Raw genomic sequence first — 19,023 nt, forward strand, 5'->3', positions numbered from 1 at the left:
ACATCTGCTTGGATCTGAACAAGCTGTTGACCTAGCAAGGCCAAGAGAGTTCACTCACTGGACAGGTAATTCAGCGTAGAAGAGCCCTACCCTAGGAGAGGGAGAGAGGCCCAGAAAGGGGCCTGGTATCTGACAATGACCAACAGCTTGGAAGAGAGAAGCCCCAGTGGCATTTCATTTTGAAGACAGATCCCCAATTTTCAGAAAGAGATCCTGAGCTGTCTTTCCTGTCAATCTTGTGCTGCAGAGCAACAGTGATTGCAGCCTCAGGGGAAGATTATGGCTCTATCCCTTGGGTAAAGGCTAGAGGGAGGCTGAGGTTAGGGAGGGTGAGCAGTAAAATAATTTCAGACTAAAAAGGTAAGAGCAACCTTCCCTGCTTACCCTGGGATCCATGAACATCTTAAGAGAACTCTTTCAAGGTCAGGACTGCCTCTCTAGAGAACACTAACCTTGCCAGCACTATACTATCCCACAAGTACACATGTACCCAGTGCAATGCCTGCACACACATTTAATCAGTTTTGGAGAGACCAATTAAGGCCTGGGTATCAGTTACTGTGTGTGCCAAAGGCCCTCTGGCCCTCCCTGGCTATTCCCAGACACATACCAGGTAATACTTCTTGCTTTTGGGCGTGTACTCGGGATCCCACTCCTCCTCCCGGTTTCTCTTCTGAAAATCATTGCTGCTGCTGTTGTTGTTGTTACCAGAGTAGTTGCCTCTGCCCCAGCCTCTCCCTCTGGCTCGGAACTGCTGCGGCAATAAACGAGGGGAAAGGAACAAAGGAACCGTGTAAGGAATGGAGGAAAACAACTCCCCGTCTTCATTCAAACATCTTTTTGGCACGAAACAGACAGCTGTCCTCCAGTCAACATACTGGTCAACTGGTTTCCAGCCATTCCCTTTCTGTTCATTTCAAGTCTATAGACTAGACAGAGGCCAACATGGTGCAAGGGCCTCCCTACACACAGCAGGAGTCAAGGTAAGTGGGGAAGTTCAGACCAGAAGCCCTACATGGCTTTCTGGCTAAGTGACTACGAATGGGGGTGGGCAACAAAAACTAAAAATGGAAAGCCCAGGGAATGGGAATCCAGATTCTAGGATCTCTAGGCTGGATTATGGGCATCAAAGGCAACAAAATTAGTATTCTGATAAGCACGTAATTAGAATTGGTGCGAGTATGGGGCTTAGAGAAAGGGAAAAGGGGCAGGGTCTTACAAAGGTCCCTCGAGCTCTGCCTCCTCTCTCACTTGGACCCACAAAGTCTTTGGTCCCCAGTCTTGATTTGTCAAAGCCCGTGGTACTCTCCTCTCTCTCCTCTGTCTCTTCAGTGTACTCTTCCGCTTTGTAGGAGTGGGATGACTGGGAGGAAGAAGATGACGACCTGGACCGGTCTCGTGCTCTCCGGTGCTTCCTATAAAACAACAGAAGAGCCACGGAAATCAATAAGCCTCTAAGGTACAGCCCTCAGCTAGGGGCTCATGGATAAGAAGCACAGGGCAATTAGGAATGTGTCTGTGATGAAGACACTGAAGCCAAGTAACCTGAAAAGCAACTCATCCCCAACACACCCACACAGGGAACCTGAAGAGCTTCCTCCCAATTCTGTCAGTCATGTTCAGGACACATCTGTGCCTGAACCTGTGATGAACATGGGACATACACAGGGGTAAGAACAAAACACAGTCCATGGCCCCTGGTAGCTCAGTGTAATATACATGCATGGATTAGAAAGGCAGAAGGAAACTAACACCGCGTTACTAGCCACAGCATATCTGGTACTGGGAAAGGCTTTATATATTGCCACCTGTTTCCGCTTTATATTAGCTTGCTTTCTTACAAGAACACGTCCTCCATGCAGTCGCTCTAAAGATTTAAAAAAAGGTGCCTAAACACTTTACACTGACATAGCAGGCATGCAGTAAATGGCAATTATGATTATTCAGTATTATTTTCCCCATTTTTTAGCTAAGAAGTTCAGGTGACACAAGAGTTGAGGAGACCTGGATTCAAACCTAGCTCTGACTAATTTAATATCACTACTCTACAAACCACCTTCCCTGAGCTCAAACAGGTTGTGTCATTAAGCACAGGATCTGGGGAAACTCTTCCCAGTTATTTCCCTTCCTTCCCTTCATCTGGAGGAAATTACAGACTAGGGCAAATTAGACTAACACAAGAAGTCACTGTCTATGTACTAGAGGTCTAGGCCAGCCCTGCCACGTGCTGGTAGAGGAGGGTACCAGCTGCCTCTAAGGTGGCAGAAAGGCCAGGCTCCCAGGAGCAGAGGAGGACTTACAGGGAGAAGCCAGCCAGGTGTCAGTAACCTTTCATTACCCTCCTCTATTATGAAAAGCATCTTGCTTCCCTCTCCGGGAACTCCCAAACATCTGAGAAGACCTAAATATTTGAATCCTACTGGCTCTTTCTAGCATTTACTCATAAAAAGGGGATACTGCAATAGAATTTCTTGTAACTCAAATGTCTGACTCCTAGAAATCAGTGCTACTTCAAGAGATTTTCAAAATTAAGAATCCAAAAGGCCACAGATCTGAGTCCCAACACTGCCTTTTACTAGTTATGTGACCTTGGGCGAGCCATTCTTATGAGAGAGAGTTCTTGTAAACTCAAGGGTGATAAACAATGAGAACAGTGACACACTATCATTTTTCTTCCTGCCCCAATCACAAAATACTAGGGTTGCAAGAGATTTGTTCAAGGTCACACAGCAAGTCAGAGGTAGAGGCTTATGTCCCAGGGAAAGGAACTGGGTGGGACCAATAATTCTAGCCCAGTCCTGAAATGCTTGAGGGGTTCTGCTCCCTTTCTACCAGTGGCAGCACTGAAGACTACTGTACTCTCATTTCCATTCCCTATTTAGGATGATCAGATCCTTTATCTGTGGGCAGCCCTGAAAGCTGCTAGGGTTGTAATGTGTAAGTAACAGAGCAGAGGGGGAGACAAAGTGGAACAGAAGATCTGAGTCTGGACGTCAGTTGATACTGTGTGATCTTAGGCAAATCATTCTGAGCTTACTTCTTTATCTTTCAAAGTGGGCAAAGTGGGTAGCCAGCCTACTGTCTAACTTAACTCAAAGGGCTGTTATCAGAAAATGGATATGGAAGTGCCTGCCAGCTGAAGTTCAGAAACAGCGTAAGTTGTGTTGCTTCTTACAGGAAGGTGTGGGGCTTCAACTCTGCTACCTTTAATGAGACATGACTGAAAAATCATGGAACATTCAAAAACATAAACAGAAACAACAAGATTGACATAAATGCTGTCCTATAAGTTCAACAATGCTACCTTTGTTTCAAGAATATTTGGAACACCTCTCTTGGAAGTGTCTGTGAAACTAGTCTGAAAGGCATTTAAGATCAACAGTCTTGTCCTATTTAGTTCCACCCTGTTTCTTTGACCAAACAGTGTTATTATTACCCTAACAACTTTGAGCCATTTCTAAAACATAACCTTCCCGAGAAGATTTGTGATGAGAAAGAGTATGTCAAAGAACATGTCTAAAACAAAAGCAAAAGGAATTCCCACATGATTCTCCACAATGCCCCTATAACCAGATTAACCGTTGATCTCCCAGGAGGCCTTCTCTGGACAAAGATCATGGCCACTTTCATGCAAAAGTTCTGTTTTCAAACCAGGGATCTTACTTGACAGTTAGAAGAAACTGCGTAAGTTGCTATCGTTCCTAACCTCGCGTTCTCTGGCTTGGAGGGTCTGTTCTACAGCCCAGTGGGGGCAGACAAAAGAATCCACTCAGGAGTCTGAATGAGGTAACAGACAGGGCTTACGTACTTCTGCTTCTTTGATCCTTTATGGGTTTTCTCTGTTTTCTCAGCTGACCTTTCCCGTGAGTGGCTTGAGTCTCGGGAATCCACTGATTCTCTTGATTTACCTCGTTTAAGATCTCTCTCCTTATGTTTTTTACGACGTTCAATATCAAGGCGGAGATCAACAGGATCATCTTTGTATTTTCCTTCACTCTGCCAAAGGAGAAATCAAAATTTAGGTTTTTGGGATTCAAGGCTACCAACTCAACCACCCACAAACTGTGGATCTACTCCAGTGGAGTGGTGCAGAGAAAGCCCTGGGAATGTGAGGCACCTCACCGGTGCTTGGGAGGGGTACAGGCTGTTCCACAGATGTCGCTTCTTAAGGATCCCTACAGAGCCCAAATCAGTTCTCTAAAATGATGATGATGATAGTCTTCTGCAAATACCTCCCCCACTACACACATATGTTGATCTTGCTCTGCTTTTTCTTTCCGTGGCCCAGTAATGACTCTGGCTAGCCACATGTTGAGAAGGCCAAAATCAGCTCTGGAGGGTGTTGGTTAGGCTGGCTCGGGCTTAGTCACCACTGAGTAGAACCACTATTATCTTTCCCCCACCTACACAGTGGCAGCCACCTGGGCCTATCCTCTACTTGCAATTATCTCTGAGTACTGAGTCCAAAGACAGACAATGGAAGACTTAAGCAGCCTTCCAAAATGTTTAGTTACACTGAGAAATTTCTCAAGAGAGATTATCGAAATAATGGAGAATTCATAAAGTGGCAATACCAGATCAAAGTTTATGAAAGAAAGAGAGGGAGAGAGAAAGAGAGGGAAAGAGGAAAGAAGGAAAGAAAAGAGAAGAAAAAAGAAAATCTTTTTTGCTAACTTCCTAGGAAGTTTAACCTATCAGGGTATGTATACTGCAGACACAGTAGGAGGCCAGCAACAGCAGTGGCAGCGGCCTTTCACCCTAAACTATCATGCCAAGGGCTTTCAACAGCTCTTAGGAAACTCAGTAAAAGCAGAGATACAAGGTGGTTTCAGGGACATTACACACTAAGACTTGTCTCATGGAAGTAAAAGCTCCCTAAAAAGAGGAAGGAAGGAGCAAGTAGTTCATCCTGTATTAACATTTTACTTACACAAACAACTAAGATTTCTGTTGAAGTGAAATTTAACTTTAACTAAACCAGAGTAAGCAGGTTTATCACTTGGTTTGTTTTGAGAGGGCATGGGGCCTCTGTACCCTCCAAAGACAAAAAGAAAAAAAAAAACAAAAAAACAGCCTCAGCTCCCTTAGTGCACACAGCACTTCTAACGAGCAGACTCTGCAAGGCAGAGAGGACAGGATCTCTTCTGATGCTTCAAAACCTGGTGTTTCACATGGTTAGTGCCAAGCTGGTGGGTACTGGGAGGAAAAGGAAAGGGGGAAGGGAGAGAAGAGAGATTGTGCAAGAATGCCTCTCATCACATTCAACAACAAGACAAATTTGTTTGGAAAACTTGAAAATCAGTATTTTTTAGAAAAGGTTTCAGCAGCATCATAAGAGCCATCTCTAATTTTAAATTTCAACTGTATATGGGAATGATGGTCAATAAATACTAAGATTTTTAAAAACCCAAATCTAGTACTTCATAGTAAAAGACTGTATACAAGCTTTAACCTCTTAACAACAGTGTTTACGTGCACATCATTACAAATGCAGCTGGGCTATCAAAACAATGTTTAGCTTTAAAGTAACAGTAACCGACAGATGATAGATATGGTACAATGTTAGAAAAAAATCTGGACGAGCTGCTTAAAACAGTCTATTAAGTTAAGATATAAATATTTCACTCTCCTCTGACATGCATGTCTTTTTGAAATCATGGTTGGAAATAGCGCATGTATATAGTTGATTTGATAATACTTACAAGCAGAAAAATATCACATAAAGTTTCTTCTCTCATCATGGGCACTTGTTCCAAAACTCCTCTCTTTTTTTTCTCAAGCTCACCTCAATAGACTTTGGGGTCATTTACCATATTCTAACCACTTCACAAAGGTTGTTGATACATTTAATAAAAATTAACCCTTTGTAGTTCATTTTTAGAATTATGCCCATCCTTAAAAGAAAAACACAAACTTAAGTAGAGAGTAATTTAAACAAACACATTTCTGTCAAGTTCATGCCCAACGCACTCATTTTGTTGGAATTACTGATCAAAGCAACAGTTCACCTTGTAGCCAGGTTCCCGGGGACTTTTCATTTCATCATGAGCCAAACCATGTTTTCTGAATGTACTGGGGGAAATGTCTATCCTCCTAAAATTAAGAACAAATTGTTCAACATTCCATAGTGTGAATACAGCACTGGTAGTTCCTAAGTTGAGTAATGGACTTACAGGCATTCCTTTTTATTATGTTTCATAACTTACTTACATATACTTGTATTGTTTGCTTATATACTCATACTGTCCCATAAGAGCACGCACACACAGAAGCCCAACTTCCCAAACTCAGAGGAAATTTCTTATTCCTGCCCAGTACTGTTACAGCCAGGAAGACAAACTCAGCTACAGCCATTCCTATAATCTCAAATTCACATCAAGACTGTCTATGTATATGCCCTGCTACCTTCAAAAAGCAGCTTTCATCTTGGAAATTAAAATGGCCCATTATTCACCCATGAGATGAGGTCTGGGTGAGGAACAACTGCCTGGCATGACACACATCCCAAAAGACCCTAAATCCCAGACTGTTATGCAAACATGGTCCTCCTACCTACTGCAACAGGTTCAAGAGTTGACTGTTAAATAATCAAAGACAAGGCCAACTCTGTTTCTAGATAAAATCACTATTTGCTGAATAGAGTCCCACAACTGAAACCTGCTGGGCTTTTAAACCCTTTGACATAATCCTACAAGCTCTGCCACCTCCTCCCCGCCCTGCTGCAAATTCTTCCAAAGGAAGAACTGATATATGAAATACACAGGCTGTTTAAAGAAATAACATTTACTCTACCATAGAAAGCTCATAGTGACCTCAGGTTACCATTTGCCAGCTCCCAAGAATACAAAGGTTCATTTATATCAAAAGGGCTGCTTTCCTCAGGCCCCAAGTAAGAAACTTAATGGTCATTAAAGTATGCCTTTTCCACTTACAACTACAAACCACCGAGAGTCTGGAGGGCATTACACTAAATTCTGTTGCTAATGTTCCTAACAAGTGGCAAAACCAAGTTTATTATATGATGAGCAGTCTTCTATGATCACCTCTAGTGTAAAACTGAGGTCCTCACCTGTGTATCTCTGGGCTTTTCTTGTTTTTAGCTGCCTCCTGCTCAGTTCCTCTCTTTAGGTATTTAGTAAAGCGTTCATGCAATGTCATTCCTGAGGACCCAAAGTGATGCTCTGTGGGGAGTCAAAAACAAAACAAGTCAGGTTATCAAAGGTAGAACCAACATTCAACTCCTCTGCACCGACCTGCAGCCACAGAGATACAACTAGTCATCAAATCCATATGACAAACATACTAGGAAGAGGAAGGAAAAATGGCTGGTTCAGACACATTCCACAGTTGAGCACTGGATTTCCACTATAGGACATGGATACAAAGAGAGGAAACTGGAGCTTGCTATCCCTTGAATCAGAGCACCAACTCCTGGCCGGAGTTCCAATTTCAGATGGAACTGTAACTGGCCCAAACCTAGCTTCTACATCACATGCCCCAGCCCGCCCACCTCTATTTGCCTGGGATATGGCAGAAAAATGTGGGGAATAAATCCATACCACAAGATCTACAGAACACCTCCAGAGTCTTCTACCTACTAAACAGGAAAAGACAGAGGTGCTAGAAAAGCTCCTTTCCATACCTCCTTTTTCAAGCATTTTAAATTTTCACATGAAGGACTTAACCTATTCTCGTGATCACAGGTTACCACTAGCATTTCATAATGTTCAGCTCTCTAATTAAAAAATAGAAACACCTCCCTGGAAGAAATTTCCTTCAAACCAGTCCCCAGCTTTAAAGGCTGTATCTATGAGATAAAGGTCCCCAAAGACTCTCTCATTCACCCACTTACCTTTCTGCTTATTAAAGCAGCAGCCAAGCATGTGGAAAGGGGGCCTGAGCAGGCTGGGCCTGGACTCACCTTTAACATGGTGAACAATGGTCACGATGTGCTGGGCAAACAGTTCTGAGGGGCTCCGCTGAGACTGAGCCGACTGTATGTGTTGGAAAATGGATCGAAATTCCTGTTCCTTTTTGTTGCTATGAACTAGATCCCGACAAAGCTTGCGCTCCTGAGCCAGTAAGCCACTGGGTCTGAAAAAGAAACATGGGAAGGCCCAATGTAACAAGATATACAGAAAGTCAGAACATTTAAATCCTAAAAATGCAAAGCTTGCTTTAAAAGAGTTTTAAATTTATCCAGAGTTCCTTTTTTTCCTTCCTACCAAAATTCTAAGTAACCCCAATGCACCACAGCTATGAAAAAAGGCACCCAAAACCTATCTCTTCCTTTCCCCCGACTCAGAATCTTTTATAGGAACAAATGGGCAAGAAGCAGCATTAAACCTCAGTCACTTTCCTTTGGAGGGTGTTACACATGACAGATGGGAAGACATTTTAAAAGATCAACTAACTTGGCCAGCCAGGGCCACAGTGAAGTGACAATGAAGCAGGAGTGGCAGACTTCCAACTGGCTGTACAGTTTTTACAGTTTTACACCAGGTGAGAAGCACTCTTTCCTGAAGTGCTCATGCCCCCAGCCCCAACTTTAAAACTGTCATATTATTTGATGGAGGCCTGTACTGACAGACACTGTGACTTAGCTAAGAATGGAGAAATGGGTCCTGCATGGATCCACAAGTAAGCACTTGAAAAGAAAACACGACGGGGGTGGCTGGGTGTGTGTGTGTGTGGTGTGTGTGGTGTGTGTTGGGGGTGACGAATAGAGGGCAAGAGAGAAGCAGAGGGGATCCGGTACTAAGAAAGCCAGTCACTAAAGACTAAAAAGACACTTCACCACCACTGTGATACTGCCCCCAACACATAATCGCTCAGTGACACACACACACACACATACTTCTCCATTGATAACATTGATAACAGCAGGGGAAGTACAGGAGGGGCCTGTTCTAGTTCCACAATGACTTCAGGGAGAGAGAGGTTAGGAGACAACACTTAAGATACTAATACCTGAGGGTCAAGACAGACTACATCTCACCTTGCAAGGTCCTCATCAAAAGAGTCCATCCGGACATTGACCTGGGCCTCTCGAGTAATGGAAAAGGAGGACTTTCCTGTGGAAAAGTCTCCTTTGGCTCCTAGCTTCTCTCGGCTCTCAGAAGTCTTTCTCGGCGGAGGCGATGAGCTTTTCTCCTGGACTGCTTTGTAAGCAGTCACTCGGAAATTTTTTTCAGGCACAAATCCTCTGTGGCCACTTTCCGTTCTCTTGGGCCCTCGATCCTCCTTTTTGGATCTCTCTGAGAAAGACTCCTCGTCCAACTCCTCTGTTTTTCTCTGCTTTTCTTTCCCTGGAGGTGCGTACACCAGGCCCTCCCATTTGCCTGACTTCTCCTCCTCCTGGTTTTTGTTTGCACCTGCTATGACTTTTGACATAAATTTTGGTTCATCATCAAACTCAGATTCCTTCCTTCCCTTAGCCTTGTCTTTATCTTGATCATCCATCTCCTCCTTATGGAAGTCAGCCATCTTCTTCTCAAAGTCATCTCGGAGCTTATACCTTTTGGGAGACTGGCTCCCCCGAAAAGGCTTCTCAGTATCAGTTTTGGGAGCAAACGGATCAGATTTCATTTTTGTATCACCCAAGCCCGTATCAGAGAAACTCCCTTTCTCTTTCATTTTCTCTTTATCAGTATTTGTTTGTTTCTGTTCCTTATCTTTTCCATTCTCAGTCTTCTGCTCGTCCAGATATCTAGTTAAGAAAACACAAGGGAGACACACAAGAGTCTTAAGCAACCTGGTCTAAAACAGAATAGCAACATATGGTCTTAGGTTTTTGATTCTTTAACAAGCATGTCTTCTGGATTCCAGTGTTACCAAAGGAGTTTCTACCTGGTTACTTCCTACTGATTTCTGAAAAATTGCTCTTCACAGATCTATGAACTTGGCATTTAAGAGAAAAATACATGGTCCGTGGAGTTGTGTATTACAAAAACAATCAAAAGGAAAATAGCAAAGGGAATTTTTAGGATACTAAAAAACAAAAACCTACTTACCTGTAAGTGGTCTAGGAAAAAAAAAATTAAGGTCTTATCCAACCTTCACTCAGTCACTTAAAATCTGCTTTCAGCAAAGTTAACATAGAATGTTCAACCTTGGACTGTTTTGCTTTTATACACTCACATTTGGAAATATAAGTCTCAAAAGAGACTTCAAATTTGCTTCAAGTCACCTAGAAGATCTAAATATGAAATATACTGCAAACACAAATAAAAACAAAATACATGTTAATTGAGGGGAGAGGGCAAAAATCATCCTACTCATTCTTATGGAAAAGCAGATCTCATGCCTAAGTGTTCTAATTAGATTCACAATCCTGGCAAGGAACAACATTTGTATTTTAAAGTAGACTTATTGAAGGCTGGAAAGTACAGATTCTGAATGTCTCATTTGTACCATTAATGGAGAAAGTCTAATCAAGTTATAGTTGCATTAATACAGCAAAGAAGAACCAAAGGACAGCAGGGCATCAAAGAACATGCTAACAAGAGAAAAGGAAAAAAAATGGGCGGGGAAACACCTGCTCCTTAAGTCCCTCTTGACAACCTAGTCCCAGTGCAATTTCCCTGTTATATCTCTCTGCCATCCCAATCTATTCAACCACACAAAGATTCAGGTTCCAACTCACCACGTCCCCCACAGTAGAAAGACAGAAGCACTGTTATGTCCTCTCCTAACATGTAGCCTGGTTGGCTTCTACTGGGACATACACCCACCTTGTGATTTTAAAACAAGGTCTTCCTGGACTAATCTTTGGACTTTCCCATTCTGCCCAGTCTCAACTGGAGGGTGTAAGGGTGCAGCTCTTCACCATGATGGGCTGATGCAGATTGATCACAGTAGATGGTGGGTCCTAGAGGGTCTAACAGCTCCAACAGTCATTCATTTTGGTAAGACTACATTTCTTTGATAGCAGACCCACAAATCTCTACTGTTCTCTGGCTTACGCTGGTAGACTCCAAGGCAAATTTTAAATGTGAAAATATCACTGCAGAGTAGTCTAAAGAAACTTCATGCTGCAATACAAATTCAGGAAGGTAGCAAAGCCAGAGTTAAGCTAAAGGTTTCCTTGGGTGATGCTTTAAAGTTCGTTAAATGAAAAGTTTAGGAAATGGGGAATTACCTTATTACCATTAATGAGAGCTCTAAGGTCACATTACAACTGAACTGCCAGCTGGTAAGATAAAAACACAACAAGACAGGGGAAACAAGATACTTGCCTCTTTGTATAGGCTGCTCCTCCTGGAGCAGCACCCTCCTCTTTCTGAGATGAGCCATATGTGGAGCCAGTGGATGGTGGACTCTTACCCACGGGGCTCTTTTTGGATGGACTCAAGGACCCCGAGCTGTGGTCGTACTGACCTTGGTGTGTCCCAGCCTGGTACCCAGCACCACTCTGCAGAGTTGAGCCCATCTGGGATGTGCTGGAAAGTGGAGGGCTAGGTTTTGGCACAGGGCTAGGACGGGGTGACCGTCGCCTCACCACCACAGACTGAAGGGGGCTTTTGAGAGCAGGGCTTCGCTCCCGGGGACTCAGCTCGGAAACTGCTGAGGACCGTGATGCAGAACCAGCACTGTATGTGGTGGCATCTGGCCATGGCTTTGAGCTCTCGGAAGCTTTTGTGTCTTGAGAGGTGCCTCCAGAGAACGCCTGCTCCTTGGCCTCATCTCCCTGGTTATCCCCAGCAGCCTGAGACGGCCGGCTATCCTTGGAAGAGGACTTTTTCTCCTTTGCAGACTTGCGCTTAGAAGATTCAACTCGGCTGTGGTTGGAGGAAGAACGAGAGGATGACGAGCGCCTTGACCTATCAGAGGAAGACTTATCGGAGTTTCTAGAATGGCTCCTGGACCTTGGTGAAGGGGACCTTCTCTTTGGGGACCGGGATCGGGAACGGCCGCGACGAGGACTGTATGCTTGACGGTAATTCTGCCAATTCGAGCGGTAGTTTCCATAGCCACCTCGGTTATACTGGCCCCAAGGATAAAAGCCTCTGTTGCGCCCACGGAAATAATAGGGCCTTCTATACCCTCTGTTGTGACCTCGGAAATCCCGATTCTGATATACTCTTGGATGATTTCTCTCTCTGTTATGAGCTGGAGAATATGATCTGGAGCGAGACCTAGAACTGAAAGGGGGATGGAGGAGGGAAGAAATGTTTGAATTTTTTAAAATTTTATTTTATTATTATTTTTTAATGAAGGTACTGGGGATTGAACCCATGACCTCATGCATGCTAAGCATGCACTCTACCACTGAGGTACACCCTCCTTCCAAGATGTTTGAAATTTTGACACAAGCATTTTTATTCAAGAAAAACCCACCAACAAAGAGGTAAATCCCTGCTTTTAAGTATCATTTGTTTTCAAAGGGTACAAATACTTAATCCTACTCTAATGGCCACATTAAGTACAAAAATACAAACAAGAATCACTTTAAGAATGAGACACTGAAATTGCTTCATTAATATTGTAGCACATTCTAAATAGAGATGTATTTCTATAGTGACTGAAAGGATATCAAAACTTTCTTAATGTAGTTCTAAACAAACACTACTTTAATAATAAAGCATGCTAACTGCTTAGTTTCACAGGCTCAGGGGATTTTATAGGTAGGTCCCTAGGCCACTGGAAGGAAGGAAGAACTGCAGGCTGTGGTACCCAGACAGGTAACTATTCAGGTCCTCTGGCCCCTACATTGCTATAACACTCTACTCCCCAACCTATCCACCTCTTTCTGTATGGGCAGGGCTAATTTCTTAGATTTCACTAAGACCTGGGTTTATAAAGAACAGTTACAACAGGGCTAAACCAAAGAACACTTAAAAAGGGACTTAGAGAAGGCATCTGTTCAAAGTTGAAAAGAATTTTAACCAAAATTATATTAGCAAAGTGTGCAATTTTTTTTTTAAACTGTGGATCTGGAAATGGTCTCCCTATTTATATTTAGAAGGTCAAGTTTCTGTGGCTGAACTACAAGACCTTACCAGGTGCCACAAGAGGGCACCATCTGACCATAAGACATCCAAGCATACAATAGGGTAGCAAAGACAAACTACAAAAAAAACCCCACACTTACACATCATTCAGGTCAATCTAAAGCCTAGGGTTGTATTCTTCATTTAACAATACAGAACTCTAATTTAGCAAAGGTACATTTCCACAACTTTGGAGATTCGACAGTAACCTAACTGTAAAAATTACATGTTCACAAATGCCAGGTTTGTCAATGACAGGGACCTCTGTTTCCATTAAAAAGCCAAAAACTGTGTGTTGGTATAAAAATCCACTGGCATTCTTCAATACCACCTGACCTGTTAACTATGATATAGAGCATTAACATTAATCACTACTCCTAAGTAGTCAGCTAGGAATATGTACAAGTACTAGAAAACTCCAAAAGTATTTCTTTTATATATAGAATAAAAACCCTTCTCATACCAGACCTGACTGGAAAGAGATGCCCACCTGTTAGTTTTATAAATAACTCCATTTAGCAGAAATGACAGGTTTTAACAACTAAATAAAATGTTATTTAAAAAAAAAAAACTTAATCTAAAGAAGATAAAGTGGGACTGGTCTTCCACTCCATACGACCCACGGTGCTCGGTTCTTTATCTACCCCAAGAACAACAGGAACTGGCAAAGATGCATCATACTGCTGGCTGTTAATGGTTGCTTTAAGTACAATTAAAAAAACCTTACCTTTTATACTTTTCATTTGAAAACAGTAACAATATAAGAAAAGAAGGAGAGGCAGATGCAGGCTATAAAACTGAGTATGACCCAATTAAATGGCTATACTTGAGAGAGGTGATGCACCACCAGCACTAAGGAGGGTTTAATTCATGTTCCCATCCTCAGAGGCTACTGCTGCTTCTGTCACCAATTACTAGTGAGGGCCCTGCGGCATACTGCATCCAAAACCCGCAGTCACTGCACAGATGCAGGAACATGAGTCTCTGCAGATTGCAAATGAAGTTATTTATGAGAAGTCACTTAAAAGGATACAGTCTGCGAAATACAAGGAAACAATCAATGTTCTCCAGTTCTGTAGAACTCAGCAGTTAAGTTAATTTAAATGTATGGTTTCTCAAACTCTCTGGATAGTATACTTTCCTTGTAGGAGAAGGAAAACAAAAGAAAAAAATCATGAAACAGATAAGCCAGAAATAAAAACTAAATATCCAGTGGCAAATTTATCTGTTTCTAAAAGAGAAGTCAGACCAGAATCAAGTATAAAAACATGTTTTCTAGTGGAGATTATCCTCCAAAATAACAACCTTCTAGGTATAGGAAAGACAGTACATAAAGTGGCTCTAAACCGACCCCAGCACATATTGCCTGCCTAAGACGTTTGCCCCTCATTTGCCAAGTTGATGACCATGCCCAATGATTTGTAGAACATAGGAGAAGCGATCTGTCCACAACTCTAGTTATTACAAATACTTGAGTTGGTTAATATTTTTCAATCTGGTTTATGTCAGTTCAATTTTCTCTCTGTTTCGATTGTACAGCCTCTTGTTTTGAACCAATTTAATTTCCATTTGCTAGATTAAGTTTTAAAAGGTTATCTTTAGAACCCTCTTCTTTTGGGAGGAGATAGGGGTGGAATTTTACTTACAAAGACTGACACAATTGGGCAACAACTAGACTCTATCTAGCACAGGGCTTGAACAAAGCCTGGTATAAAAATGTGTGCCCAAGAAACATGTGAGAGAAAATTAAGCTAGGACTGGTTACCCTGAAGATGTAATGTTATCTTAAACAAAAAAACCAACTTGTACTTCTTTTGAGGGAGAGACTCAAAGTTTGTAAACTTCCTGTCCTACATTACATGGGAGTCATCAATAGTCATTCACACCTACTTTCTGTTCAATCTCTGCTCTGAAATTAATTTTCAGACAGGCTTCTCCAAGATTCCATTTAAGAATTAACTTGTTTTTGTTGGGGGGTAGAGGGGAATCCTACCAACCATTTGTTTATAAACTCTTAAAAACCATCAACTAGTCCTGAGGTTTATTTTAAATTTCATAATGAATTCATTTAAGGATTCAAGATACTCATCTGAAATAACCAGGAGGGGTTCCAAGTGGCAAAACTGAGAAATTGTGTCCTTGCCTACTGCAACTCTGACAAAAAGAATGAAACTGTGCAGAGTCCCCCTTTGGTATTTAAATACATCAATATTTCTCTAATGCACATAAAGAAACTTACATTAACTAAAAGGTTCTTATATACTCACAAAAGAAAATAAAAAGTTAAATGAAAAACTGAACTCACAACACATCAAAAAAGGAAAAGACGTTGAAGGTTTGGTACCCTATTCCAAGACATAACTGAAAAAGGGAAATAATCCAACTAAAGGTGTAGAAACTGAATTAAAGAATATTGACAATAAATTGAAAAGAATTACTTGCATATTTAGTAATGTCTACAATAGTGATTTTCAGGTAGCCTAAGATGTGTTTTTACTTAACAGATGCAGCTTGTTAGTAACTTGCAAATTGGATGTACACAAATGATTCCTGGTAAGTTTATTTTATTGTTATTTATTAAGATTATTTTAGTGGGTTAAGGCTTCTTTTCCTTGCAGTGTTGATCATACTATTAGTCCTCTTAATTTCTCTGCTGATGATGCAAATAAACTTTGGTCCAAGCCTCCAAAATTTACTTCACTGAAAAATAATCAGGTGTAGAAATTTGAAGCAAGCAGCTTAAGTAAAAATTAAATCCCTTTCTTCCAAAGTGGATGAAAAATAGTATGTTCTGGCAGAAGAGAAAAGGAATTAGGCAAACAGCATGGCAGTCAAAATTGATTTGGATTTGTAGCATTTGAAAAGACCTGGAATATTCCTACAGCTAACACTCCACCTCAAACTAACACCCCACCCTCTACTTGACACCCACAGAGTCTAACAAAAGATCTTTAAAGACCCATATTGACAGATCAATGATCTCAATATATAATCACACCTCCTTACCTCAGCCTGCGCTTCCTGGAACGAGAGACAGATCGACTTCGGGACCGAGACTTCGAAAATGAACGAGAACGAGATCTTGACGCAGATCTTGATCGAGAAGAGCGAGATCCAGACTTCGATTTGTTTGTTTTTGACATCTCTGAAGAGACAGTCACTTTTCAATTACTAATGTAAGAAAACAGATTTAAACAAGTAAGTTAGTCCCTTTGCAAACTTCTTTGGACACTTAGAAACAAACAAAAAAAATGAAATGACTGTTTGAAAAAAAAAAAAAAACTCTTTGCCCTTTTATCAGGGGGCGGGGGTGGAGGGTGGGGTTCTCAGCAGTACAATTCCAAACACACCAACAGCAGCAAATGGAAAACCTGACCTGTAGCTCTAACTGGGGTACACCATTAAACACTGACAAAAATGAGGGGAGCAATGGATAATCTGGTACACATAGTCTTTTCTCAATAAACAGACAAGTTTTGCAAACTAAGTTAGCTGTTCATCAAAGTACTGATATGACCTGAGACAGGTTTCTCAGTTCTAATACAAGAAACTCTACACAATGATATCCTGGTTATAGAGTACATGGTACCTCTGACCATTTCCCTACTTCCTGGACCCTCAAGCCATGAAGTATATCCTTCATATTTCCAAAGAAAAGATTTAAAATGTAAGAGAATATTCTCAAATATTCTGACACTGCAACAGTATGTACTACATCCTATAAAATACAAGATATTAATCATAAACATAGGGCCACAGTAATTTAAAAAGAGAAGAACCATCATTAGCTTGGACTCAACCTTCTTCCCATGAAAAAACAAAACTGTCTTCTTCCTTTTTTTCAAAGATCACAAAGCTAGTTAACAGCTAAAACAGACCCAAACTCCAGGGCTTATTGTATCACACCTTGCTGCCTGATAGCTTAACAAAAAATTCTTTTAAGTGATGTTGCTACTGGCTTGTGAAGGGAAAATAATAATCAACGAACATTTCACCATCCCCTACCTCTCAGACTTCCTTGTTCTTCAGATCTCAATTCAAGAGCTATCTCCTCCAGGGCCAGGTTTGCCTTGACCACCCAAACAAAAGTAGCCACCCAATCAAAAGTAGCCACCCAGTCATTCTCTAAGGTCTAGTCCAGTATCTTGTTTTCTTCTTCAGAACACTCAACTTAGCACTCGAAACTATCTTCTTTTTTATTTTTCCATCTTAACCCAGGTAGAATGTAAGCTCTCCACCAGCAGAAATCTCTTCTTTCTTATTTACTGCTATATCCTCGATGACCAGAACAGCAAATGCTTAAACAATGTTTTTATTAACTTACCCTCAAGGTGGGTATTATTATACCCCCTTAGTATAGATGTGGATACTGAGACATAAAGAAGGTAACTAACTGGCCGAAGGGCACACAGCTTTAAGTGGCAGGGCTGAGATTTGAATCCAGGTGACCTGGCTCCAAACCAGTGTTCTTAACTACCATTATATACAGCCTTGCCAGAGCAGGTCTGGCACACAGAAGGTACACAGATTTGTGGGATGAATGAATGAATGCAAGTCTCCACTCCTACCGAGTTTAGGATTTAGTAAAGAAGTAAGACAGAAACAGACTGGAAGGTGGTATTTGTTTCTAATTATTATACTCAAGTTTTAGGTTTGAATTTTAATTTTGGAAAGGCAGAGAAGTCCAGGAAGCTGCTATAGTTCCAGTTCATAGGGGAAATAACCATAATCTCAGAGACATAACTTAGAGGACTGAGAAACTGCTAGGAAGCCAGAGACAGAGGGTAACAAGTAAGAGACTGCTAAATGAAGATACTGAAGACCTATAATCTAGATCCTGCCAAAAGGACCAAACTGTTGCACACTCTAGCAAGGTCAAAGACGTTTCAGTTTGGAGCCGACTTTTGGCAGTAGTATCACTGCACAAAGCCAGGGTAGAGGAATAAGTTATTTGGGGATAGGAGGCAGAGATGTAAATAAGCAATTTACAGAAACTGAATATTGAAAATACATTTTGTTTTTCTGGTTGGCCTTCAGCATATTTTGGGATTCTCTGGGCTCATTCTTGCTGAATGCCTTTTTTCTGTTACAAGTCTAGGACTACCTGTCTGCCTAGCAACTACTCTGTCCAATCTTCAATTTTAGCTTGGGCCAGAAATAAAAATCCTTTTAGGTCACTTACACAACAGGTGGAAAATATCAGACTTTTAAAGAAAAAAAAGAACAAGTTAGTTGAAAAGGAGATATTCATTTCAACTCCCAGAAATTGGAAAATTAAGAAGCTGATTTTCATTAAAAAACACAAAAAGTTGTCATCTAATTATAGACGCAGCCAAACAACACTTCTACATACACTATACTAGAATTGAGAAGTATACTTAAGAGTCACAATACTGTGACATCACTGCCACTCCTGGGACTTCTTTAATATGAAATGAAATTAATTTTTAAAGTATCACTTCACCGTGAGAATCAAGAAGAGTAACTGTGGATGATACAAAACCACAGCTGGCAATAAATCAGTGAATATCTTAACTCATTCAAGGGGACTCTAGAGAGTGGATAAACAATGGTAAACTAAAGTCGACTTGGTCCTTGCCTTCATGGAGCTTCTAATCTAGAAGTGGAGACAAATAAGCAAGCAAGTAGGAGGGTATAGCTCAGTGGTAGAGTGCATGTTTAACATGCATGACGTCCTGGGTTCAATCCCTAGTACCTCTATTAAAAAAAAAAAGGTGGAAAAAAATAAGCAAGCAAGCAAAAATCTAATTACAAATTCTGGTAGGTACTAAGAAAGCAAAGAGCACATAATGTTGGCAAACTTATGCAGTGTGGTAGTGACTTAATTAGACAGGATGGTTAAGAGGTTGCATTTAAGCTATCACCTGAAGACTATGAAAGAGCAAGTCAGACAAAACGGGAAAAGGTCCAAAAGACCATTAAGTACCTTTTCTCTATATACATACATAGATACAAAACACATACATTTTAGAAGGTAGGGACAATCATAACTAAAGCTATCTGATCAAAT

The 19,023-nt window shown here is 41.3% G+C and overlaps 1 protein-coding gene across 5 annotated transcripts in view; it reads right to left on the reverse strand.

The window, feature by feature from the left end:
* Positions 1-19,023, reverse strand: part of THRAP3 (thyroid hormone receptor associated protein 3) — a 64,928-nt gene that overhangs the window by 2,790 nt on the left and 43,115 nt on the right. For 4 of the 5 annotated variants that reach the window (XM_064493754.1, XM_010977533.3, XM_031464751.2 and 1 more), the window contains 9 exons: positions 15,999-16,163; positions 11,238-12,143; positions 8,999-9,709; positions 7,922-8,094; positions 7,070-7,181; positions 6,009-6,093; positions 3,809-3,996; positions 1,220-1,415; positions 611-754 (listed from right to left, as the gene is read on the reverse strand). In XM_064493754.1, the coding sequence (XP_064349824.1) occupies positions 611-754; positions 1,220-1,415; positions 3,809-3,996; positions 6,009-6,093; positions 7,070-7,181; positions 7,922-8,094; positions 8,999-9,709; positions 11,238-12,143; positions 15,999-16,135 (2,652 nt within the window). In that variant the 5' untranslated portion in view covers positions 16,136-16,163. The remainder of the gene's footprint in view (positions 1-610; positions 755-1,219; positions 1,416-3,808; positions 3,997-6,008; positions 6,094-7,069; positions 7,182-7,921; positions 8,095-8,998; positions 9,710-11,237; positions 12,144-15,998; positions 16,164-19,023) is intronic. The other variant, XM_010977534.3, reaches the window with a different exon arrangement.

This window comes from Camelus dromedarius, chromosome 14 (genome assembly GCF_036321535.1).
Source record: "Camelus dromedarius isolate mCamDro1 chromosome 14, mCamDro1.pat, whole genome shotgun sequence".
Classification (NCBI taxonomy): Eukaryota; Metazoa; Chordata; class Mammalia; order Artiodactyla; family Camelidae; genus Camelus; species Camelus dromedarius.